Raw genomic sequence first — 24,538 nt, 5'->3', positions numbered from 1 at the left:
CACTTCCAAAATGGTGATGTTTATACAGAGAAAACCGCAGCTATGCTAAGGCGTCTTGTGGCTGTAAACAAGAAACATGGGCGCTCAATGTTTAACCTGCTCGGTGTCAGATATTACTGATGAAATTAAACAAATTCACTGCTTCAAATCTGATATCGGACAACAAAGACTCAACAGTATACATATAGTCAGTTCTATTACTAAAAATACTACTACTACTACTAATAATAAAAAAGAAAAAAAAACACGAAATATTAGTTTTAAAAAATTATGGGAAACAATTAATGGAAATTTAAAACTGACATAAAATAAGTTTAAAAACTCTGAAAACTGAAAAACTGAAATAATGACAAAAATAAAACTAAATAAAATTATTAAAAAAATAATAATAATTAAATTAATAAAAATGACAAAGGCACATAACATAACATTACCTAAACTAAAATTGTGTGTTGTTATTGTTAACTAAAACTATTAGTCTACTATAAATAAATAAATAAATAAATACGTTTATTAGATGATATATATAAAAATATTACTAAATAAACAAATAAATAAATAAATGTTTATTAGATGATATATAAAACTATTACTAAATAAATAAATGTTTATTACTATTAAAACTCCAACTGAAATAAAAATAATAAGTAAATAAAAAAGTATAAAGGTAAATAAAATAATAATAATAATAATAATAAATCTAAAGTAAAAATGTATATATTAAAATAACTATAAAAAATACAATAAAATCTCATTCAAATATCTATCTATTACGAAAATTAAATAAATAAATAATAAATGTTTATTAGATGACATGTAAAATGATTAATAAATAAACAAACAAACAAATAAATAAATACACTATTATTATATGATATACAAAACTATTTCTAAATAAATAAAAAATAAATGTTTATTAGATAATATATATAAAACTATTGCTAAATAAATAAATGAATAAATAAATAATTGTTTATTAGATGATATATAAAACTACTACTAAATACATACATAAATAAATGTTTATTAGATAGATAGATGAACATGTAAATGTAAATTTGTAAATGAAAATTAGAAATATTGCCTTTCAAAAATAAGTTTAATGTGAAGTACTAAAACTATTTAAACTCAAAAAGTGAAATAAAAATAATAGAAGTAAATAAAGTTCATTTAAAGTATAAAAGTAAATACAAATATAATAATAATAATAATAATAATAATAAATCTAAAGTTAAAATGTAAAGTAAAATTAACATGAAAACTATAAAAAATACAATAAAATCTCATTCAAAAATGTATAAATACTATATAAAATAAGTCTATATACTAAAATGATATGTTCTAAAATAACAAAAATAACATGTTTACGTACTATATTAATTTATTTTTCAACTCAAACTGGAATTTTGTCTCAAAATTAGTAATACAACATACGCTGAATAGGAAAAATGCTGGTTTCTGTTTCTAAACATCTCTTAAACTGTAAAAAATCATATTTATGCCAGTTGTGAGTGAACCTGTACTTAACATAATCAGAGCCATGTTTTCTTTTACCTTGTATGTGATTAGTTTTAATGTTAATTGCATTTTGCATTGTTTTGCATCAGAACACACCACTTGAAGTATTAATATCCTGTCACCTGTAATAAAATACCACTGATATCCAAACTGACTGAGATTAAACTATACGTAGCTGTAGTGTGTATCCCACAGAGAAATGCAATGCTTATGTGCACACAGCAAGAAAAAGAAAAAACAAAGACAAAGAGCACGCTCACAAGAAGACAAATCAGCCATGAACATATGCTGCTGTGAAGAAACAAGCCATTTGTACAGATTTACAACCTGATCGACTGATTAAAAACAGCCCTGAGACTTTTGTCAAAGACGTCTGGACTTACAAGAACAGAAAAGAGTTTCATGCAAGTCTGTGTTCCTATAGTACATCACTGGCAAACCTCAAGAAAACCTGTCAAGAACACATCCAGGTCATTTATATGGTGCCAAAAACGAAATAATATATTTGTTGTTTCTGTCTTTCTTTGACCAAGACGTGAGATTCACCTTCCTAACAGTGTTTGACTTATTTAGAGTCATCTCAGCTGTGACACACACACACTCAGACTCGAACCCACCCAGAGATCAGCTCTATTGATCTCTGACATTGACGTGTGAGCGGAGCGGCCCACGGGCCGAGAGAGTGCAGTGCAGACCTCTGGGGAGAAACTCTCGTATAATCCATCACCTCCTCCTTCTCTGCTCTCCTCCTGAGGAACAATCACACCTCACAGGGTGTAAAAAAGCTACACATTTTGACTGACTGATGGGTTACTCAGTTCCTGCTGCAGCTTTCATCAATCGCAGTGTGACTCCAGACCTACGGGGGCGCCATGAAGTCACCACACAACAACACTGCATATAACAACAAACCAAGAATGTCACTGAAGAGAAATAGTAGACATGAAAGCTACACAATGAAAGCATAGTTCAAGCTTGTTCACTGTCTATATATGTCTATACATTAGCTGAAACGAGGGTTATTTCTGACATTAAAGACAATGAGATGCTAATCAACCAAAGAGATCAGTATTTACAGCAAGTAGTAATGCAATGGCAGCTAAGCGTCGAGGCTAAAGGTTGTGTGTCTGGTGGTGTTTCATTTCTAAAAAAAAAAAAAAAAATCAGTGTTTATGAACAAATCGATTGAGTGAATGACTCATAAGGACACTCAATTGAATAAATCTGTGTTTTTGGTCAAATTGATTAAAATAATTACTTATGATTCACACAGAGAGACACTCATTTGAATGAATTTGAGTTTTTTAATGAATTGGCTGAATTAACGACTCAATGATTCACTCATAAGGACACTCACGTGAATGAATCAGTGTTTTTAAATAAATCTGTTGAATAAACAACTCAATGATTCACTCATAAGGACACTCACGTGAATGAATCAGTGTTTTTGAATAAATCTGTTAAATAAACAACTCAATGATTCACTCATAAGGACACTCACTTGAATGAATCAGTGTTTTTGAATAAATCTGTTAAATAAACAACTCAATGATTCACTCATAAGGACACTCACGTGAATGAATCAGTGTTTTTGAATAAATCTGTTAAATAAACAACTCAATGATTCACTCATAAGGACACTCACTTGAATGAATCAGTGTTTCTGAATAAATCTGTTGAATTAACGACTCGATGCACTTATAAGGACACTTACTTGAATGAATCAGTGTTTATGAATGAATCTGTTGAATAAACAACTCAATGATTCACTTATAAGGACACTCATTTGAATAAATCTGTGTTTTTGAATAAATTGGTTGAATGAACGACTCAGTGGTTCACTCATAAAGATACTCACTTGAATAAATCAGCATTTTTGAATTCATTTATTGAATGAATGACTCAATTTACTCATAAGGACACTCACTTGAATGAATCAGTTTTCGAATGAATCTGTTGAATAAACGACTCAGTTCACTCATAAGTACACTCACTTGAATAAATCTGTTTTTGAATAAATTTATTGAATGAATGACACCGTGATTTACTCAAAAGGGCACTCACTTAAATGAATCAGCATTTTTTAATGAATTGGTTTGAATAAACATCAGTGATTCACTTACAAAGACACTAATTTGAATTCATCAGAATTTTTGAATAAATCATTGAATGAGCAACTCAGTGATTCGCTCAAAGATACTTGAATAAATCAGCATTTTTGAATGAACTGGTTGAATGAATGACTCAGTGATTCACTCATAAGGACACTCACTTGAATGAATCAGCATTTTTGAATAAATCTGTTGAATAAACGACTCAAAGATTCAGTCATAAGGACACTCACTTGAATAAAGCTGTGTTTTTGAATGACTTGGTTGAATGAACAACTCAGTGGTTCACTCATAAGGACACTCACTTAAATGAATCATCATTTTTAATGAATTTGTTGAATGAACAAATCAGTGATTCACTCATAAGGACACTCACTTGAATAAATCAGCATTTTTAAACAAATCACTTAAATGAATGACTCAATGATTCATTCATAAACTGACTCACTTTAATAAATCAGCGTTTTAGAACAGATTGGTTTACTAAACAATTCAATGACATAAAGACAGCCAATTGTTTGGTTCCTAAATGAGTATGTTTGAACAAACTGAGAGTATGAATGGTTTACTGATAAATATAAATTTATATATAAATAATTATATATATATATATTTTTTTTTTTTTTCTCCTTTATTTAGTATTTTACATACTGTTACAATGACAAAATAATCGTTTATCGTATCATTTTTTTGTATAGTCTTAACACTGACCCTGACGGAGGCCAAACGGTGTGAAGAAGGGAGAAACAGGTTTAAGGGTGATGAATGGTGATGGAGGGCAGGTCTCCATCAGTTCAGGAGCGGCTCGACCTCTTCTGCAACGGACACCTACAGAGCGCGTGCTACAGGAGTATCTTTACACAACACGACTACACGAGCGTCGCTCGCTCTCCCTCTGCCTTCATTAAAATGGAGTTCCTAAAGCTCCCATTCATCTTTCTGACAGGCGTGCCATCGATCGACCTCGGTGCAGGATGCAATTCCAGGCCTTTAAATGACTCTGCGCTTGGTCACTCCAGTCGGACGACGCTCCGCTAGCCGTAGCCAGCGCTACCCTGTCGAGGAGGGTCAGTTACTCAAACGACTCGTCCACACCACGGCTCATTACAGCCGACCACACGACGGGGCAAGGCTCTGTGGCAGAAAGCCGCCGTCTTTGATTTGATGTGCTTGTATGGAGCTCGTCAATGAACGGCCATTGACGCCGAACATACACACTGACACAAATGCATTCTTGACTCAAAGGAATCGATTGGATATTTTTCCAGTGTATTTAATCCATTTTAGGTCTATAGAGTGTAATAAAGCCTGTTAGTGCATGCTTGAAATGAATATTGCTGTTTTGCCTGGCTGTGCACCATTTCAAAATTCATTTTTTTGTCATATCTGCTAAATATACATACATTTAGACAATAAATGTAAAAAATATATATAATTTTAAATAATAAATATACATAATATATTTGTATTACTCTGTAATTTATCCATCTGTAATGAAAGAGGAGCTTCGGAGCAGGCTGGAGACCCTTTCAAATGCAACAAATCAGCAAAGCTATTCATCTCTCTGACACCGGTGCATTTGTTCCTCTGGTGAGGCCATCATTTTAACTGCTGCACAACTGCATGCACACACGTATCAGCATATGCATGTAAATAAAGAGAGTTGTATGCACATAAATGCACATACAGAGCAATAAATGGCTGGTTACACACACACACACACACACAGATAGAGAATAGGGCCCATGAGAGCATCACCGATCTCTGCCTCGCCTGAGGTGGGTTTTCCTCCATAACCTGAGGAATCCTGCCTGAGGCAAATATACACCATCACAGCTACTAATGACCTTTAAAACACACACACACACACACATACACACACATCTCTCTCACTGAGTAAACACACTTTAAGAAGTCTATATTGTGCAATAAAATCTAAATGGCAGGTGCTTTAGGCAAAGGTTGTGACAGGAAAAGGAAATAGGATGGAGTAATTTCCCGATCCCTCTTCATCTTCCTGGAATCTTCTTAATCTCTCAATAACACTCAAAAGTCATTATGGCACTCAATATCTGATCCGGATCACAATTCAGCAGCAACAGACATAATAAAACCTCAATATCCTTCACACACACACACCTGCCAAAGGTTCCTGAATTCACCAGCCACAAATATATTTTATCTGCCATGAAATTGCATTGTACAAAATTTCATAAAGACAATCTATTTTCATTTTGCACATCAAATATTTAGATTTGTGGTCAGGGAATGAAGAGTTTCTATTTGTCTTATTTTGTTTTTACTAACAGCAATAGAAGAGAAGTTCATTAAGCTTAGATTTTTGTTCTTGCAGGGTGATTTATAGTGACTTTTCTGTACCAGAAAGTGTCCTAATGAGTGAATCAGTGAGTCATTTATTCAACCAATTCATTCAAAAACACTGATTTATTCAAGTTAGTGTCCTTATGACCGAATCATGAAATGGTTCTTTCAGCCTATTCATTCAAAAATGTTGATTTATTCAACTGAGAGTCCTTATAAGTGAATCAATGAGTCATTCATTCAATTGATTCATTCAAAAATGTTGATTCATTCAATTGAGTGTACTTATGAGTGAATCATTAAGTTGTTCGTTCAACAGATTTGTTCAAAAACAATGATTCATTCAACTGAGTGTCCTTATGAGTGAATCATTAAGTTGTTCGTTCAACAGTTTTGTTCAAAAACAATGATTCATTTAGGTGAGTGTCCCTTATGAGCGATTCGTCAGGTCGTTTGAACAGAGCAATGTTTTGAAAATGTCTCAGAACCACAATGTTTACACTCTCAGGATGTAAAACTACCAAAGGTCAATATGAAATGCTGTTCATAACCCTTTAAATTTTGTGTTTAGGATATTTGTTTTTGGACAAATTGGTTGAATGAATGACAATGATTTACTCATAAGGACACTCAATTGAATGAATTAGCATTTCTGAATGAAACGTTTGAATGAATGACTTCATGATTCACTCAAAGACACCCACTTGAATGAGTCAGCATTTTGGTCCAATCGGTGAACTGGAGTGGTTTGGATTACTTGTGGATTACTGTGATGTTTTTATCAGCTGTTTTGTCTCTCATTCTGATGGCACCCATTTAACTCTATTGGTGAGCAAACAATGGAATGCTGCATTTCTCCAAATCTGATGAAGAAACAAATTCATCTACATTTACCTGAGGCTGAGTACATTTCCAGCGAATTTTCATTTTTGACTGAACTATTACTTTAATACTGTTCTGCATTGTATAAAGCACTTTAAATTAAATGCAACTTGACTCAAAATCCAGTGCTGCCACACACACACACACACGCACACGCACGTGTCATCAGCGAGAGCATCCGCTATTTATCCCTACCTGTGAGGAAGATGGAAATTCTCAAATGGTCCCAAATGGAGCATGTCCTTTCTGCATTGGCTTTAATTAAGCGGCTGACAGTGACTGCGGCTCACAATTACAGACAGGCAGACAGTGCGGCTCGCGCCGGTGTTCTCCGAGCACAAAGAAGCCGGGGGCCCATCGCATAATGAATGCATTTTAACAAGATGAAACCAAACCAATTACAACTGCTGTCATATTCTGAAGTGCTCTGCTTAATGAATATAAGAACAATATGTTACCTAAAAGAGATTAAACCGCCGGCCGACGCTACGCTCGCTTGAACTGCCGGCAAGTAACAATTGCAGAGCGTCTCAAACATCACGAAAGGAGACAGTATGTGTGTGTGTGGAAGAGAAAGAGAGAATAAAGAATAAAATTGAGAAGAAGGACAGAGAAAATGAGGAAAAAGACATCAGCTATGATTGGAATGGAATACATGCGTTTGCTATCTGCTCACGAATTAACACTTTTATTCAGCAAGGATGCATTAAATTAATCAAAAGTGACAGTAATGACATTTATAATGTTACAAAAGATTTTTATTTTTAATTAAATGCTGTTCAACTTTCAATTCCTTAAAGAATCCAGAAAAAAAAACTGAAAAAATCTGTTTTCAACACTAATAATAATCAGAAATGTTTGTTGAGCAGCAAATCAGCATATTAGAATGATTTCTGAAAGATCATGCACTGTAAAAAAAAAAAAAATGTTTTTTTTTTATGTTGAAACAACTTGCAGTTGCTGAATTTGTTCATTCAACTTAATATTTTTAGTCTTTCCAATACTGATAATAATCAGAATTGTTTCTTGAACAGCAAATCAGCATATTAGAATGATTTCCGAAGGATCATGTGACACTGAAGACTGGAGTAATGATGTTGAAAATTCAGCTTTGCATCACAGGAATAAATTGAACTTTACAATATATTCACATAGAAAACAGCTATTTTAAATTGTAATAATATTTCAGAATATTACTGTTTTTGCTGTATTTTTTAATCACATAAAACTGACCCTAAACCTTTCAACAGTGGTGTTCATATAATTAAATTTTATATAATTACTCACATATTAAAAATTATGCAGTTTTCAATACTAATACTGAATATAATGTGTTATTTGTTTAAGAAACAGCATGTAAAACAAAAAATAGTATGCTTCAGTGTTGTCACATGACCTCATGACACTCATATTAAAAAAAAATGCTTATTTTACATATTTGACTGAATTTCGTCATAAAAAAAGTACATTTTGGCAGTATAAATATATTTATTCAATACATTTATTAAAGGGGTCATCGGATGCAAACCTCACGTTTACATGCTGTTTGACCATTAATGTGTGTTGGCAGTGTATGTACAAATCTACCCTATAATGATAAAAATCCATGCAGTGGTTTTTAATTAATCTGTAAAAATAATTTTTTTCAAATCGAGCCATTCTCAGATGCATGTATGGTGGTGTCACACCGACAGAGGCCGCTCCCACGATAGTTGACATGAGCGTTTTACCTAAGATCAGCTGTAACAGTCCAACCTCCATGTTTTGATGCCGGAGCAGGGATGTAAGTTAAACAAGAATATCTCAGATTGAGCGATTGAAGTGTTGTGTTGCTGGATGTAATAATGAACATAGTGGTCGTCATTTACTCCTGACATCTGAGCCGCTGAAGATGCAGTGGATTACGTTTGTTTGTGAAGGGAATGCGCCTCCCGATCTACATAAATGCATCTATGTTTGCACAAATCATTCGTGATCCAGCTTCACCTACAGCAGAAGTGAGTATAAGGGGTTTTTTTTTAATCTCAGCAATCACCTTTCCTAATAATATGCTAGTTAGCAAGTTTAGCGGCTAAAGTAAACAGGCTCGTCACTCCGCAGAGAGAAGAGAGGGGCGGGGCGAGCAGAGCTCATTTGCATTTAAAGGAACAATCCATCAGAATGGGTTGATTTTGGCAGAGCTCATTTTGCACAGGTAAAAAGGGTGTCGTTTTACACAACCATTGAGAATTTTTAACCAAAGTATTTTAGAGACTTTTCATTACGACCCTGAAGAATCATATCAACTTGTGGAAAATGGGCATCCGATGACCCCTTTAAATAAACTGTGCATCAAAATACCCAAAAATATATATTTCTCCTCTTTTTGCATTTTTTTTTTTTTGTCTGAGAAGAGAGAGCTAGGTTTGAATTATATTCTGTGCACTTTTATATTTACTTTAAATCTTGACACAACAGAGATGAATTACTGAGTAGAAAGCGAGTTCTGCCATTCATCATAACATCTTACCAGCTGCTGTGTGAATCTACTGTTTTAATGTGCGACATGTGTTTGTGCTGCACACTGCATTCAGCGTTTACACAATAAATCCAGTGCTGATTTCATGTGCAACCAGTCTATTATTATTTAAAACAGCTGCTTTCTATATTAATCTATTTTAAAATGTAATTTATTCCTGCTGTTTTTTGACATTTTGCTCACCCAGGTTGCTTTATTTGATTAAAAAATACAGTAAAATCAGAAATATTGTCAAATATTATTACTGTTTTAAATAACAGTTTTCTATGTGAATATATTGTAAAATGTAATATATTTCTTTGATGCAAAGATGAATTTTCAGCATCATTACTCCAGTCTTCAGTGTCGCACGATCCTTCAGAAATCATTCAAACATGCTAATTTGCTGCTTAATAAATATTTCTGATGACTATCAATATTGAAAACGGTCATGCTGCTTCATTAGTCCACTGTTAGACTACTGCAAACCTGAGCGAGAGAAAGAAGATGAGAGGAGAGGAGGATCGTGTCTCAAGGTGCTCAGCGGAAGATTTCCTGAGGCAAGGCGAGAAAAAATTTATATATGTAATAACATGAGCTCATTGCTTTGGATTCCCGGGTAATGGAGCGAACACTCGGGGAATGTTTCTCACATACACTGATATACCTTCACTCTCAGCTGCTTTATTCATTCCTAATGCTTTACTGATATAGACGCTGAGCCTCCGAAAGTCCTCTGTTCATATTAACGACTGAATTTAACGCTTTTCTGTTGGTTTTAATGATGCACTGAAGTGTTTTTCACTCAATATTGACACAGAGACGCTCCACGTACTAATGGAAATATTAGACTGGAATAAAAGCTGTAGCATAAACGTGCCACAGCAAATGTCCTTCAACATTTTCCTTTCAAAACACATCTCAGACCTTGATATAGACTGTTAATGTGAGAAACAAGAAAGAAAATTATAGTGAGTGTAATACTGACGTTCAAATGAATAAATGTAACTAACGGAGCAAGAACGGAAGTAAAGCACGCTCTAAACCAAAACCTTGTTCCTACCACAAAGATGTGTGCGTGCACATATATATTTTTATATACATAAATTAATTAAATAAATAATTGAAATTAAAATGATACATATAAATAAAACATATGCATAATGCTTTTAGAATCATTTTATTTAATTTTAGAATTGTATTAATCTAATGTGCTATTATTAATGATAATAAAATATTAATTTAAAAATAATTATATATTATTATTAATAGTAAAAAAAGTTAATTTAAAAATAATGAATTTAAATGTATATAATGTATATAATCACCTTGAAATTAAATAAATATAATTTATTATTTAATATAATTATTTAAAAATGTATATATATATATATATATATATATATATATATATATATATATATATATATGTATATATGTGTATATATATATACACACACACGCACATATATATATATATATATATATATAATTTATTCCATTATATAAAACTAATTATATAATACACACATTTTATGTATTACACATACATAAAATACATTAAATGCAAAGCATGTATATAATAATCTTAAATGTATATAATAACATTGAAATTAAAAAAAATAATTATGATTTAACAATTACTTTATATATATATATATATATATATATATATATATTTATATATTTATATATTATTTAATAAATAAGTATTATATATTTTAATGTATATAAACTGATAAATTAAATAATTACAATAACACATAAATAAGACATGTATAATGCCTTTATAATTATTTTATTTAATTTTAGAACTGTATTAATCTAATGTATTATTAACAATACTAAAGTATTAATTTGATATATTAATAATGATATATTATTTTTAACACTAATAAAATATTAAATAAAAAATAATGATATATTATTAATAATGAATAAATATATTCAGCAGGTCTATAATAATGTGTATAATAACGTTAAAATAAAAAAACTATTATTAATGATTTAATATAATTCTTTAAAAATAATTATAATTATTAGTAGTGTATATATTTATGTATATATATATGTATATAAAATTCATCATTATATATACATACATATATATAAATATACATACATATATACACACACAATTTTATAAATGATATATTTTATATATTTATTTAGTATTTTATAAATTGTATATGTGTTTTTTGTGTTCGTATTTGTATTTTAAAGAGTTGTGATGTGTTATACAAGACAGAATTATCTTGATAGCTGTGCTTTTCAAAGCCTGGATGAGATTAGGTTGGGTTTGCGTGTGGATGTGCTGATTAGTGTGGATCTGCAGTAATTAGTGTGATGGGTCATGAGTGTTTACTGCAGTACTGATCAAACCATTAGACAACAGATTTAAGAGGGGGAGTCTTAATGTCTTATACCAAATCCATCACCGCCGACTCACATACTCACTCACACACACACACACACACACACATTTAGAGCAGATGATCCATCATGACACATTTTTTTTACATGCACGCATGTGCAAACTCACTGCAATATGGCAGCAGACACACATCTGCCGTACCTGTTCATACTTCAGTTCCCTGAAGCTAATGAGGTGACCTGAGAGAGACAACACACACACACATCCCACGAACACGTCCCACAAACTGCTCAAGCGTGCGACCGTATGGCCATTTTATGAAAACGCTTTGTTTGGAACTCATTTAATGTCTCCTCAAAAAAGCAAATGATAAAAATTTAGGCTAGAAACGCACTAAAGCACAAAAAACATACATGCAAACGCACTGAGAGCACGCACCAGCATATTGTAAATCAAATTAAATCAAATCAAGCTTGATATAAGCATGTCAACAGTTGAACTAACCTGCTCTATTCATGCTAACACCCACTATAGTGATCAACCACATTGTTGTGAGGATGCAACAGTATTTGTGTTGCATTACAAATTCAATTTAAATTTCAAAATGCATCCATGCATTAAATCAACACCTTTCCTACAGTCTTGAAAAACCCGGGAATTGTGATATCCATTCATGGAAAAGTCACAGGAGGTTAATAAAATGTTCAAAGGTCACAGAAATGTCATCTAAATCACCTTTAGTCAACATAAATTTCACAAGATATATTCAGTATTTCTTCTGATAAAAATTCACGAATAATTAGAAAAGTTCTGGAACGTAATTGGTCATAAAAGTGGAGAAAGTTTGTGCTGGAGAATTGTCATTGAGAGTAATGGAAATTACAAAAAAATTTAATTGAATTATATAAAAAGTATGTTAGGACCATTAATATTTTACAACATTATTTTTATGACAATTAAGCATATTTTTTGTATCCCACTTTGCTGTAATAAATAAATAAAAAAAATAATAATAATAATAAAATTAAATTAAAAAATAAAGTATGTTAGGACCATTAATATTTTACAACATTATTTTATGACAATTAAACATATTTTTTGTATCCCACTTTGCTGTAATAAATCAAAAAAATTTAATAAAATAAAAAAATAAAGTATGTTAGGACCATTCATATTTTACAGCATTATTTTTATGACAATTAAACATATTTTTTGTATCCCACTTTGCTGTAATAAATAAAATAAAAAATAAAAAAATAAAGTATGTTAGGACCATTAATATTTTACAACATTATTTTTTATGACAATTAAACATATTTCCTTAAATTCCAATTTGCATTACTGTAAAATCTCATTACTGAAATAAGAGAAAACTGTTTATATTCTATCATGTTTTTATTTATTTGTATTATTTAATATGCAATTATGCACTATTTCCTCCAAATAAACATTACTGTAATGTAATTTAAAAATATCATTCAACATTTTAATAATTTTACTGTAATGTCAAATAATATTTTATTGTATTTATTTCTATTGTATTACTCATCATATAATTTTTTTACATTATTATCCACTATTGAATTTTATTAAGTTAATTAATTTAAAAAAAAAAAAAAAAAAAAAATAAGAGCTGCTTAATTATGGAACAAAAATCATAATCACAATTATTTTGGTAAATATTTTAGTTTAACACGATTATGAGTGGGCCATTTTGCAACTAAGCCATATTACACGTTTTTTACTTCTTAAAGTTTGGGCTTTTATGTACTGTAGGAGGGAAAACGCATTAAACTGGGGTGCAATAATTGGTTTATCTCGATTACTGGATTTTCATAATTGTTGAAGGCTGAAATCTAAAACAAAACTGTATAGTCCAATCAAAATCTGATGGATAAGTTCCAGTCCTACATTATTTTGCACAAAATATTCACAATTTCACTCTGAAAAACAAAACGCTGCTGAGCGTGTTGCGGACACCGTATCTGCATGTAATGTCTGCAGAAACGCGGTCAGCTCCACGGCTGCAGTGAGTAATGAACAGGAGAAAGAGGAGCAGATGTGAGGACGCAGAGCTTCTATTTCAGTGCGCAGAGCAAACACACGGACACAATCTGGACACACAAAAGAGGAGTCTATCATTCTCCTCGTCCACTCCATTTCATAGAGTGATACGGATCAGATGATGACGAGGAGCCGCGGATGAGGCTTTAGCTGATAAGACCTCGAGACGCATTAAATACAGCCAGAGTGTGAATCTCACCAAACCTGTCGAGAATATCACTGGCTCATATTTCATTTTAAGATAAAAAGAAGAAATTACGTATGTAGCACAAAGAAAAAGATATGTTTTTTCAGGACCATTCATATTTTTGCATTAGTTTCATCTTCAGCATTAAAATAATAACAAGAAGAGAAATAACAAGAATAATCTAAAATTATTAAAAACAATAAGAAATAATAAAAATAATCTAAAGTTATTAAAAATAATAAGAAATAATAAGAATAATCTAAAATTATTAAAAAATATTTATTTATTTTTGTTTTTTGTATTATTTACCATTACCAATACCCTCAAAATTCTCATTCTCAAAAATATAATTCTTCTTAATGTAATGGGACTTTTTTATATATTTTATTTAATTAGATTATTCTTCATATTATGAGTTGTTTTATAATTCAATTTTTTATATTTTAAATATTCCTTATTACATTTTATTAAATATAATCGTAATGGGATCATCATTACATTGAGAACAATGGCCATTAAAATATCCAGATTCATTGTACTCTTTTTTTTTTTTTTTTTTTTGCATTATTTAACATCTATATTTCACTGTATCTTCTTTTCTTATATTTTTTCTTTTATTTTCTATATTACATATTATATTATTCCTCATATTATAAATGCTTTATGATTTATATGTATTATTCATTATTGCATTTTAAATGTAAACTATAAAACATCTAGAATCACTGCATTGGACGAAAATGTGTTTAATTGTCAAAAAAATAAAATAAAAATTAAAAGCAACCATTTAAATTAAATGTCACAATAAAATAAAATAAATAAATAAATAAAAATGACCTTTTTTATTTATTTGTATTTTTTGACATCTATATTTCACTGTACTTTTTGTATTTATTTTTCCTAAATATTTATTTTCTTATATTATTCTTTATATTATACATGTTTTATTATTTATTTTTATATTCATTATTACATTTTAAATTTAAACAATAAGACATCCAGATTTATTGCATTGGAGGAATTGTCATAATCAAAATAAAACTGTCATAAAAAAAAAAAAAAATTGAAAGCAACCATTTAAATTAAATGTCACAATAAATCAATATATAAATAAATGAATAATACATAAAAATGACTCTTTTTTATTTGTTTATTTAACATCTATATTTCACTGTATTTTTTGTATTTATTTTTATTTTATTTTATTTTCTTATATTATTCTTCATATTATACATGTTTTATTATTTATTTTTATATTCATTATGACATTTTAAATTTAAACTATAAAACATCCAGATTCATTGCATTGGAGGAAAATGTGCTTAATTGTCATAAAAATGAAATATAAATTGAAAGCAACCATTTAAATTACATTTTGCAATAAATAAATAAATAAATTAAATTAAATTAAATTAATTTGTATTATTTAACATCTATATTTCACTGTAATTTTTTAAAATATTTTTTCTTATATTTTATTGTCTTATATTATTCTTCATATTATACAGTTTATTATTTGTTTTTAATATTCATTATTGCATTTTAAATTAAAACTATAAAACATCCCAATTTGTTGTAATGTAACAAAATGTGCTTAACTGTCATAAAAAATAAATAAATAAATGAACAAAATATTTTATGCCATTTAATTATTATTGAATTTTTTTTCTTTTGATTTTGTTTTTGTGAGGTTAACCCAAGTAGGACATTTCAGGGTGTTTTCTCAACAATGCATCAGAATAGATAGACAACCAGCTGAAAAGAGACAGAACAGAGACGCCGAGGGTCCACAAACGTGACAAAGAGCGGTGAGTCTGCCCTGCAGATCTGACTGAAACATTTGTCACATCGCAACACGAGTCCTGGGCCTCTGATAAAGCCATCCTGCACACTTTATTTCTGTTTGAGGTAAAGATACGGCCACACACTCCGGAAAACACACACACGCACGGGTCGGTTAGTCGCCGATTACCTCTCTGTCCTTGAGTTTCATGGCCAGGACGAGCTGGTGTCTGTGGTTGCTCAGTGCCTCGCGATAATTCCCCTTGGAGAAGAAGGCCGACCCCAGGTTCCCGTGAGCGCGGCATTCGCCTGTCTGGTCACCTGAAGGAAACCAGATCTGGGTTAGAAGGTTTCCATACACACACCAACACGACAAAACTGAAGCTGAGGAAAATGTGTTCAGAGACTTCAGGAAGATTAACTTCAGATGGTTTCTGACTGGTCAAAGCTGCTTGTTTTGGTCCATTAGTTGGTTCAATCTGGTTTACCAACTGGTGTAGGTCAACCTAAACTGGCAGACCATCTTGGACCAGCAAGAAACCAGATAATGAGATCCAAAAGTCAGCTAGTGCACTGTAAAAATTTCAGTCTTTCTGCGTCTAATTATTTGTGAAATTTACTAGCAATGTATGCAAAGTAAATCCTACATTATTCAGATATTGCCAAACCTGTTTTTATTTTTTGGTAAATATTACAAAATTAGACAGTCTTTGACCAAATGAGACAAAACTGGGCTACTGTTGGCAAATCGGACAAAATTAGACAATTTCTGACCAATTCTGATATAACTTGGCTGTTTTTTGCGAAATCTTACAAAATTAGACACTTTCTATTGGTAAATCTGACAAAATCAGACAGTTTCTGACCAAATCTGGTAAAACCTGACTGTTTTTTGCTAAATCTGATGAAATTAGACAGTTTCTGACCAAATCTGATAAAACTAGACTGGTTTTTTGCTAAATCTTACAAAATTTGACACTTTCTGTTGGTAAATCGGACAGAATTTGACAGTTTCTGACCAAATCTGGTAAAACTTTACTATTTTTTGGCAAATCAGACCAATTTAGACAGCTTCTATTGGCAAATCGGACAAAAATTAGACAATTTCTGACCAAATCTGATAACACTTGACAGTTTTTTGCTAAATCTTACAAAATTAGACAGTTTCTGTTGGTAAATCGAACAAAATTATACAATTTCTGACCAAATCTGGTAAAACTTGACTGTTTTTTGCTAAATCTTACATAATTCAACATTTTATGTTGGTAAACCAGACAAAATTATACAATTTCTGACCAAATCTGATATACCTTGACTGTTTTTTGCCAAATCTGACAAAATTAGACAGTTTCTGACTAATTCCGATATAACGACTGCTTTTTATTTTGCAAAATCTTACAAAATTTGACAGTTTCTGTTGGCAAATCAGACAGAACTGGACAAATTCTGAGCAAATTTGATAAAACTTGAGTGTTTTTTGCTCATTTTTTACCAAATTAGACAGTTTCTGTTGGTAAAAACAAAAACGGCTCAGACAAAATCTGACACAAATATGCCAACTTTATTTGCATGTATTAAGTATACTTGTGGGCAATATATACTATATGCAACAAATCTCAACTGCTTGTATCATTGCATAATGTAAAGTATATTATGACCCAACTCTAATCTGCTGAATGCAACCGTAAGGCATGAAGATATCAAGACATTGTAAACATTAACATTATGATTTTCTGTAAAGCTGCTTTGAAACAATGTGCATTGTGAAAAGCGCTCTATAAATACACGTGACTCGACTCATCAGTGGTTTGAGGTGAATGTACAAGATTACACAGCGATGACATCATGGCAGTCGAGCGCCACAGCACCTGCAAGATCTGCAGCTGTTCTTATCAGACCTTCATCCTGTGTGTGAACGCAATCAGCCGCTCCGACAAGAGCCCAAAGAAAAAGCGGCCGAGCGAGACGTCAGCTGTGTACTAATGTGCTAAAAGTGCGAGCTGAACCTCAAACACAAACATTCACAGTTCAGGTGCGTCATCGCATGTGAGACAGCGAGGAGACAGACAGGGTGAGAAACGGTCGACTCGAAAACGCTTTCATGCTTTAAAGTCGAGCTGCTAAACCTCTGACATTCAGGAGCCGCGAGGAGAATATTTATGATCTCAGCGTTAGATGTATATATATTTACACTGCGCCGAAAAAACACAAGTAGTAGTCCAGTGGCATTTTATGGAAAAGTCGCAGCGGCTTTTAATTAAAAAAAGTCCCATGAAGCCTAATTACTGGGAGACCTTATCAGCGTGTGCTCGGTCGGGTCAAAATAATTAACTTTGTGAGAAGGTACACAGGCCTTTCGTGCACAAGGTCACCTGGACGTCCATCACAGGATGTTCTCACACTACCGTCTCCTCAGGAACAAACCAGAGTGCATTGATTTCTCAAGAACAAGACGTGATGACATGAATATGCAAAATAAACCCAATTAAACGTGTTTTAAAGAAACAGTTCGCCATAAAATCATCATTTACTGATCGTCATGTTGCGCCAGCCAGTACTGTGGAGCACCAAAGGAGAAAAGGAGTCATTTTAAAGTGTGTGGAGCAAAGTAAAGGTCATTTACATTGATAAATCTTGCTTAATTCTGAATGCCATAGTGTTGTTATTGTAAAACTAAAAATCATTTAAAAATCGTTCTTTTTTTAAAAAAATTTTTTATTCATTTTGTATTATTTTAAAGTTTTAAAATTGTAATAATATTTATATTAATAAAATATAAAAATATACCATTAAATATTAAAATCTAAACTATTACATTTTTTGTTAACTGAAATAAGATGAAATACAACATAACCCTTTTAATAGATTTTTAATGGTATATTGTTTTTTTATTTATTTTTAAAAAAGTAATGTTTATATTAATAAAATATAAAGACTATATTAAAAACAAAAATATGAACTATTAAAATAGTTTACTTTAACTGAAATTGATGAAACAAAATATACAATTTAAAATTTAATATTTCACATTTTTCAACTTAATATAGTTTTATACATTTAAAAACATACAAATACTTAAAAATACCTTTTGTTAATCGAAATAAAGATTGAATACATCGTTTTTAAATGTAATATTGTTTATTAGGTTTTAAAATTGTAATAATGTTTGTTCATAAACTATTAAAACTGTTTTTGATTTTTTTTATTTATTTTTTTATTTTACATTCTTAAATATTATATTATATGAAATATTATATATATATATATATATATATATATATATATAATATTGTTTATACCCTTAACAATGTTACTAATATTTATATTAATAAAATATAACTATTATATTATATATTAAAATATAAATTATTAAACTGATTTTCTTTAACTAAAATTGATAAAACACAATATACAATTTCAAATTTTATATTTTATATATACATATATATATATATATATATATATATATATATATATATATACACACAAATGCCAAAAGCACACAAGAAAATTACTAAAACTTGAACTAAAATTAAAATTAAAAATAAAATATAAAAATAAAAGCTAATTGAAACTATTAATAAATACTACAATAGTATATAAATATTACAGATATGGAATACGGTCAATAAGAACAAAATTATGTTTTGAGAAGCCTAAAATCTGTTGCGGAAGTCTCTTTAAGGTCTTCTCGTACTCAAAAGTGTCGCTCACCTAAAGTTTTGGCCACCTCCAGGTCTTGTTGCATGTAGGCGGTGCTCTTCTCCGTGTTGCCCAATGACCAGTAAGCGCTGCTGAGGGCCGAGAAAACAGAGCCGCGCAGCTTGAGGCTGCAGGTGCCGATCTTCAGCGCCGCCTCCAGGACCACCACCGACGCGCCGTGATGGGAGGCGGTCAGCAGCTCCTGACCAATCACAGACACCACCACAAACGGACTCTTGTCCAGCTTCATCTTCTGCAGCTGCTGGTAGGTCGGCTCCAGGGATTCTGCAGAGAGGATGCAAACAAACGAGAGCGTGAGTTAGAAAAGATGTGACATGAAACATACAAAAAAAAATAATCTTTTTTGAGCATTTTTGTTGGTAAATAGGACAGAATATGACTCTTTCTGAGCAAACTGAACAATAGTGGGGTTTTTTTTGTAAAATCTGACAACATTAAACAGTTTTTCGTGACAAATTGCACAAAATTATAGTGTCTCAGACAAAAGCTTGGCTGTTTTGGCTAGATCTGACAATATTAAACAGCTGTTGTTGGTAAATCATCAGACATTTTCCGAGCAAACTGAACAAAACTAGGCTGTTTTTTGCTAAATCTGACAACACAAAAGTTGTTTTTGTAGGTAAATCAGACAAAATGATACAGTGTCTCACCAAACTGGACAAAATCTGGTCTGTTTGTGGTTAATTCTGATTAGACATTATCTTCGCAAATTGAACTAAACTGGGCGGGTTAAACAGTTTGTGAAGGTAAATTGGAAAAACTTATATACAATATACAAAAAGTATATAAAAATTGTATATAAAATCTGGCCTGTTTTGGCTAAATCGGACAAATCGGACAAAGTTTGACATATTCTGTTTAAACTGTACAAAACTGAGCCATTTTTGCTAAATATACCAATAACAAACAGTTTTTTGATGGTAAAATGGACTCAATTAGACCATTTATGAGCAAACTTAACAAACCTGGCTGCTTTTAGCTTGATCTGACAACAAAAATTACACAGTGTCTCACCAAATCAGATAAAAACTGATCTATTTTCAGTTAAATCTGACAAGATTAAAAAGTTTTGGTTGATAAATCAGACAAAGTTAGAGATTTTCTGACTAAACTGGACAAAATGGGCTGTTTTTTGCTAAATCTGACAACATTAAACAGTTTTTTGTTGTTAAATCAGACAAAATTATACAGTGTCTCACCAAATAGGACAAAATCTGGGCTGCTTTTGGTTAAATCAGACAAGATTAAACTGTTTTCACTGGTAAATCAGATAAAATTAAACATTTTCTGAGCAAACTTAACAAAACTGGGCTGTTAAACAGTTTTTGGTGGTAAATTGGGCAAAATTACACAGTGTCCAAATAAGACAAAAACTGGGCTGACAACATTAAACAGTTTTTATTGGTAAATCAGACAAAGTTAGACAGTTTCTGACTAAACTGGACAAAATGGGTTGTTGTTTGCGAAAACTGACAACATCAAACATGTTTTTTGGTAAATCCGACAAAATTATACAGTGTCCCACCAAACTAGTCAAAAACTGGGCTGTTTTTGGTTAAATTCGACAAGATTGAACAGTTTTTATTGGTAAATCAGACAAAGTTAGACATTTTCTGACTAAACTGAGCCAACTAAACAAAGTCGGGCTATTTTTTGTAAAATCTGACAAGATTAAACCATTTTCGTTGGTAAATCAGACAAAATTAGACATTTTCTGAGCAAACTGAACAAAACTGGGTGGTTAAACAGTTTTTGATCGTAATTTGGACAAAATTATAAACAAAGTTTCACCAAATCAGAAAAAAACTGGCTAAATCTTACAAAATGAAACAGTTTTTGTTGGTAAATTTAACAAAGTTTGTAATTTTCTGACTGAACTAGACAAAACTGGGCTGTTTTTTACTAAATTTGACAAAATCAAACTGGTTTTTGACAGCAAATTGGACAAAATTAGACATTTTCTGACCAAATCAGACAAAAACCAGGCTATTTTGGCTAAATCTGACAACATTTGATTAGTTTTTGTTGGTAAATCGGACAAAGTTAGACATTTTATCACTTAACTGAACAAAACTGGGCAGTTTTTTTTTTTTTTTTTTTTTTTTTTTTGCCAAATCTGACAAAATCAGATAAAATTAGACAGTTTCTGACCAAATCTGGACTGTTACCAAATATACAAATAACTAGGCTTGTTTTGTTTAAATTAGCAACGTTAGACCGTTTTTTTTTTTTTTAAGCTAAATGACTATATAAGGTTTGACAACAAAATAACCTAATTTTGCCAGATTTCACAATTAAAACATTCAACAACACTAATCAGTTACACAAAATCAGACCATTTTAATGCTAAATCTGACTAAATTAGGGCCACTTTCTCACTAATTGGACATACTAATTTTATATGCAGCATCTCATGTCTCTACTAGCACCGGCAAGAGCTCATTTGGTTGTCATTTGTTGACTGAACTTGCATTCAATTCATTTACACATCACAAAAATGTAATTCAGCAGGTTAAACACGAGCTCGTTTACTGTACAAACGCATTACGAACGACTGTAAAGCTACCACGGCGTATTCAGTGAAACGGCTTTTGTTTGCACAAGCTGAGGTGATTATTCATGTGTGTCTTCACCACACACTCAAAACAGACCTTCTTGTTTAAGTTACTCTGTAAAATGTTCACCTTAGAAATGCTTATTCGTAAAACAATCCCACGTGCTACTATGCGGTAAGATTTAGCGTGCCGGGTTACGAACGCACCATATGTGTAGAGGTGACCTCCGCCGGAGGAAGGAGACACAGTTAAAGAGTGAAACGCACACACTGTCATAAATCACGACGGGCCACAGTCGAGTGTCACCCACTGCCCCCCGGGACCTCCAAAGATCCATTTTTATCTGCCCTTCCCTCGTATTTCTGTATCGTATCTATGAAGCGTATTTCTTGCTGTCCTTCTGGGTGTGTTTGATAGCCAATTCAGCATGTTTCATCTCAGCTGCACATATGTGTACTGTCGAGAGGGGTTTCGTATCATATTCTGCATTTTATCACAGCTGGAACAGTGTATCAGCAACTCTCGACTTTTCTAAGAAAATCAAACAAAACTGGGCTGTTTCTGGTTAAATCTGTCAAAATTAAAATGTTTTTGTTCATTATCATTTGATACTTCATACAATTGATCGATTTTTTTTATAGTAAATTGGACAAAATTAGACAAGTTTGTCACTGAATTGGACAAAACTGGACTGCTTTCAGCTAAACCTGTCATGATTAAACAGTTTTTGTTGATAAATCAGACAAAATTAGACATTTTCTGAGCAAACTGGATAAATCTGAAGAATCTGAGAATATTAAACAATTTTTTGATGGTAAATTGGACGAAGTTAGACAATTTGTCAATGAATCAGACAAAAACTGAGCTGCTCTTGGCTAAATCTGTCAAGATGAAAATGTTTTTGTTAGTATATTTTGTACAAAATTAGACATTTTCTGAGAAAACTGGACAAAGCTGGGCTATTTTTGGTAAATATGATCACATTAAACAGTTTACTGATGATAAATTAGACAAAATAAATCCGTTTCTGACCAAACCAGACAACTCAGGGCTGTTTTTGATAAATTTGAAAAAATCTTTTTTTGTATTTTTTGGCAAAATTCGACAGTTTCTCATCAAATCAGACAAAACTGGACATTTTCTGAGCAAACTGGACAAAGCTTGGCTGTTTTTTGCTGAACCTGACCATATTAAACAATTTTTCCCATTGTAAACTGGACAAAGTTAGACAGTTTGTCACTGAATTGGACAAAAACGGGGCTGCTTTTGGCTAAATCTGACAATATTAAACAGTAGTTTGTTGATGATAAACTGGACAAAATTAGACATTTTCTTAAACTGCTCAAATCTGTGCTGTTTTTGCTAAATCTGACAATATTAAACAGTTTACTGATGACACATTGGACAAAATTAATCAGTTTCTCACCAAACCAGACAATTCTGGGTTATTTTTGATAAATTTGAGAATATGAATATGTTTTTTGATGGTACATTTGACAAAATCAGACACTTTCTCACCAAATCTGACAAAACTGGACTGTTTTTGGCCAATTAAACAGTTGTTGTTGCTAAATCAGACATTTACTGAGCAAACTGGTCAAAACTTAGCTGTTTTTGCTAAATCTGACAATATTAAGCAGTTTTTTGATGGTAAATTGGACAAAATTAGACATTTTCTGAGCACAATGGACAAAAACTAACAATATTAAACAGTTTATTTATGATAAATTGGACAAAATTAATCAGTTTCTCACCAAACCAGACAAATCTGGGCTGTTTTTGATACATTTGAGAATATGAATCTGTTTTTTGGTGGTAAATCTGACAAAATTAGACAGTTTTTGGCTAAATCTAACATGATTAAACAGTTTTTGTTGATGAATCAGACAAAATTTGTCCTTTTTATGAGCAAACTGGACAAAACTTGGCTGTTTTTGACCATATTAAACCATTTTTTCCAAAGTGAATTGGACAAAGCAAGACAGTTTGTCACTGAATGAACAAAAACTGGGCTGCTATTGGCTAAATCAGTCAAGATTAAAATGTGTTTGTTGGTAAATTGGACAAAATTAGACATTTTCTGAGCAAACTGGACAAAACTCAACTGTTTTCTGCTAAACCTGACCATATTAAACTGTTTTCTGATGGTTAATTGGACAAAATTCAACATTTTTCTGTGCAAATTGCACAAAACTGGGCTGTTTTTGCTAAATCTGTCAATATGAATCAGTTTTTTGGTGGTAAATTGGACAAAATTACACATTTTCAGAGCAAACTGGACAAAACTTGGCTGTTTGTTTTTTGTTAAACCTTACCATTTTAAACAGTTTTTTAATTGTAAATTGGACAATGTTGGACAGTTTGTCACTGAATCAGACACACCTGGGATGATTTTAGCTAAATCAGTCACGATTAAAACACTTTTTTGTTGGTAAATTGGATAAAATTAGACATTTTCTGGGCAAACTGTCAAAACTGGGATATTTTTTTTCCTAAATCTGACAGTGTTGAACTGTTTATTGA

General features: G+C 31.4%; 1 protein-coding gene across 3 annotated transcripts in view; it reads right to left on the bottom strand.

The window, feature by feature from the left end:
• The window catches only part of ttc28 (tetratricopeptide repeat domain 28), a 361,751-nt gene that overhangs the window by 103,626 nt on the left and 233,587 nt on the right, over nucleotides 1-24,538 (bottom strand). For all 3 annotated transcript variants that reach the window (XM_051121326.1, XM_051121327.1, XM_051121328.1), the window contains 2 exons: nucleotides 19,452-19,724; nucleotides 15,928-16,058 (listed from right to left, as the gene is read on the bottom strand). In XM_051121326.1, coding sequence (XP_050977283.1) covers nucleotides 15,928-16,058; nucleotides 19,452-19,724 — 404 coding nt within the window. The remainder of the gene's footprint in view (nucleotides 1-15,927; nucleotides 16,059-19,451; nucleotides 19,725-24,538) is intronic.

Source organism: Labeo rohita, chromosome 10 (assembly GCF_022985175.1).
Source record: "Labeo rohita strain BAU-BD-2019 chromosome 10, IGBB_LRoh.1.0, whole genome shotgun sequence".
In the NCBI taxonomy this organism is placed as follows: Eukaryota; Metazoa; Chordata; class Actinopteri; order Cypriniformes; family Cyprinidae; genus Labeo; species Labeo rohita.
Note: the sequence above shows the minus strand (reverse complement) of the source record. Positions and strands in the feature narration are given on the sequence as shown.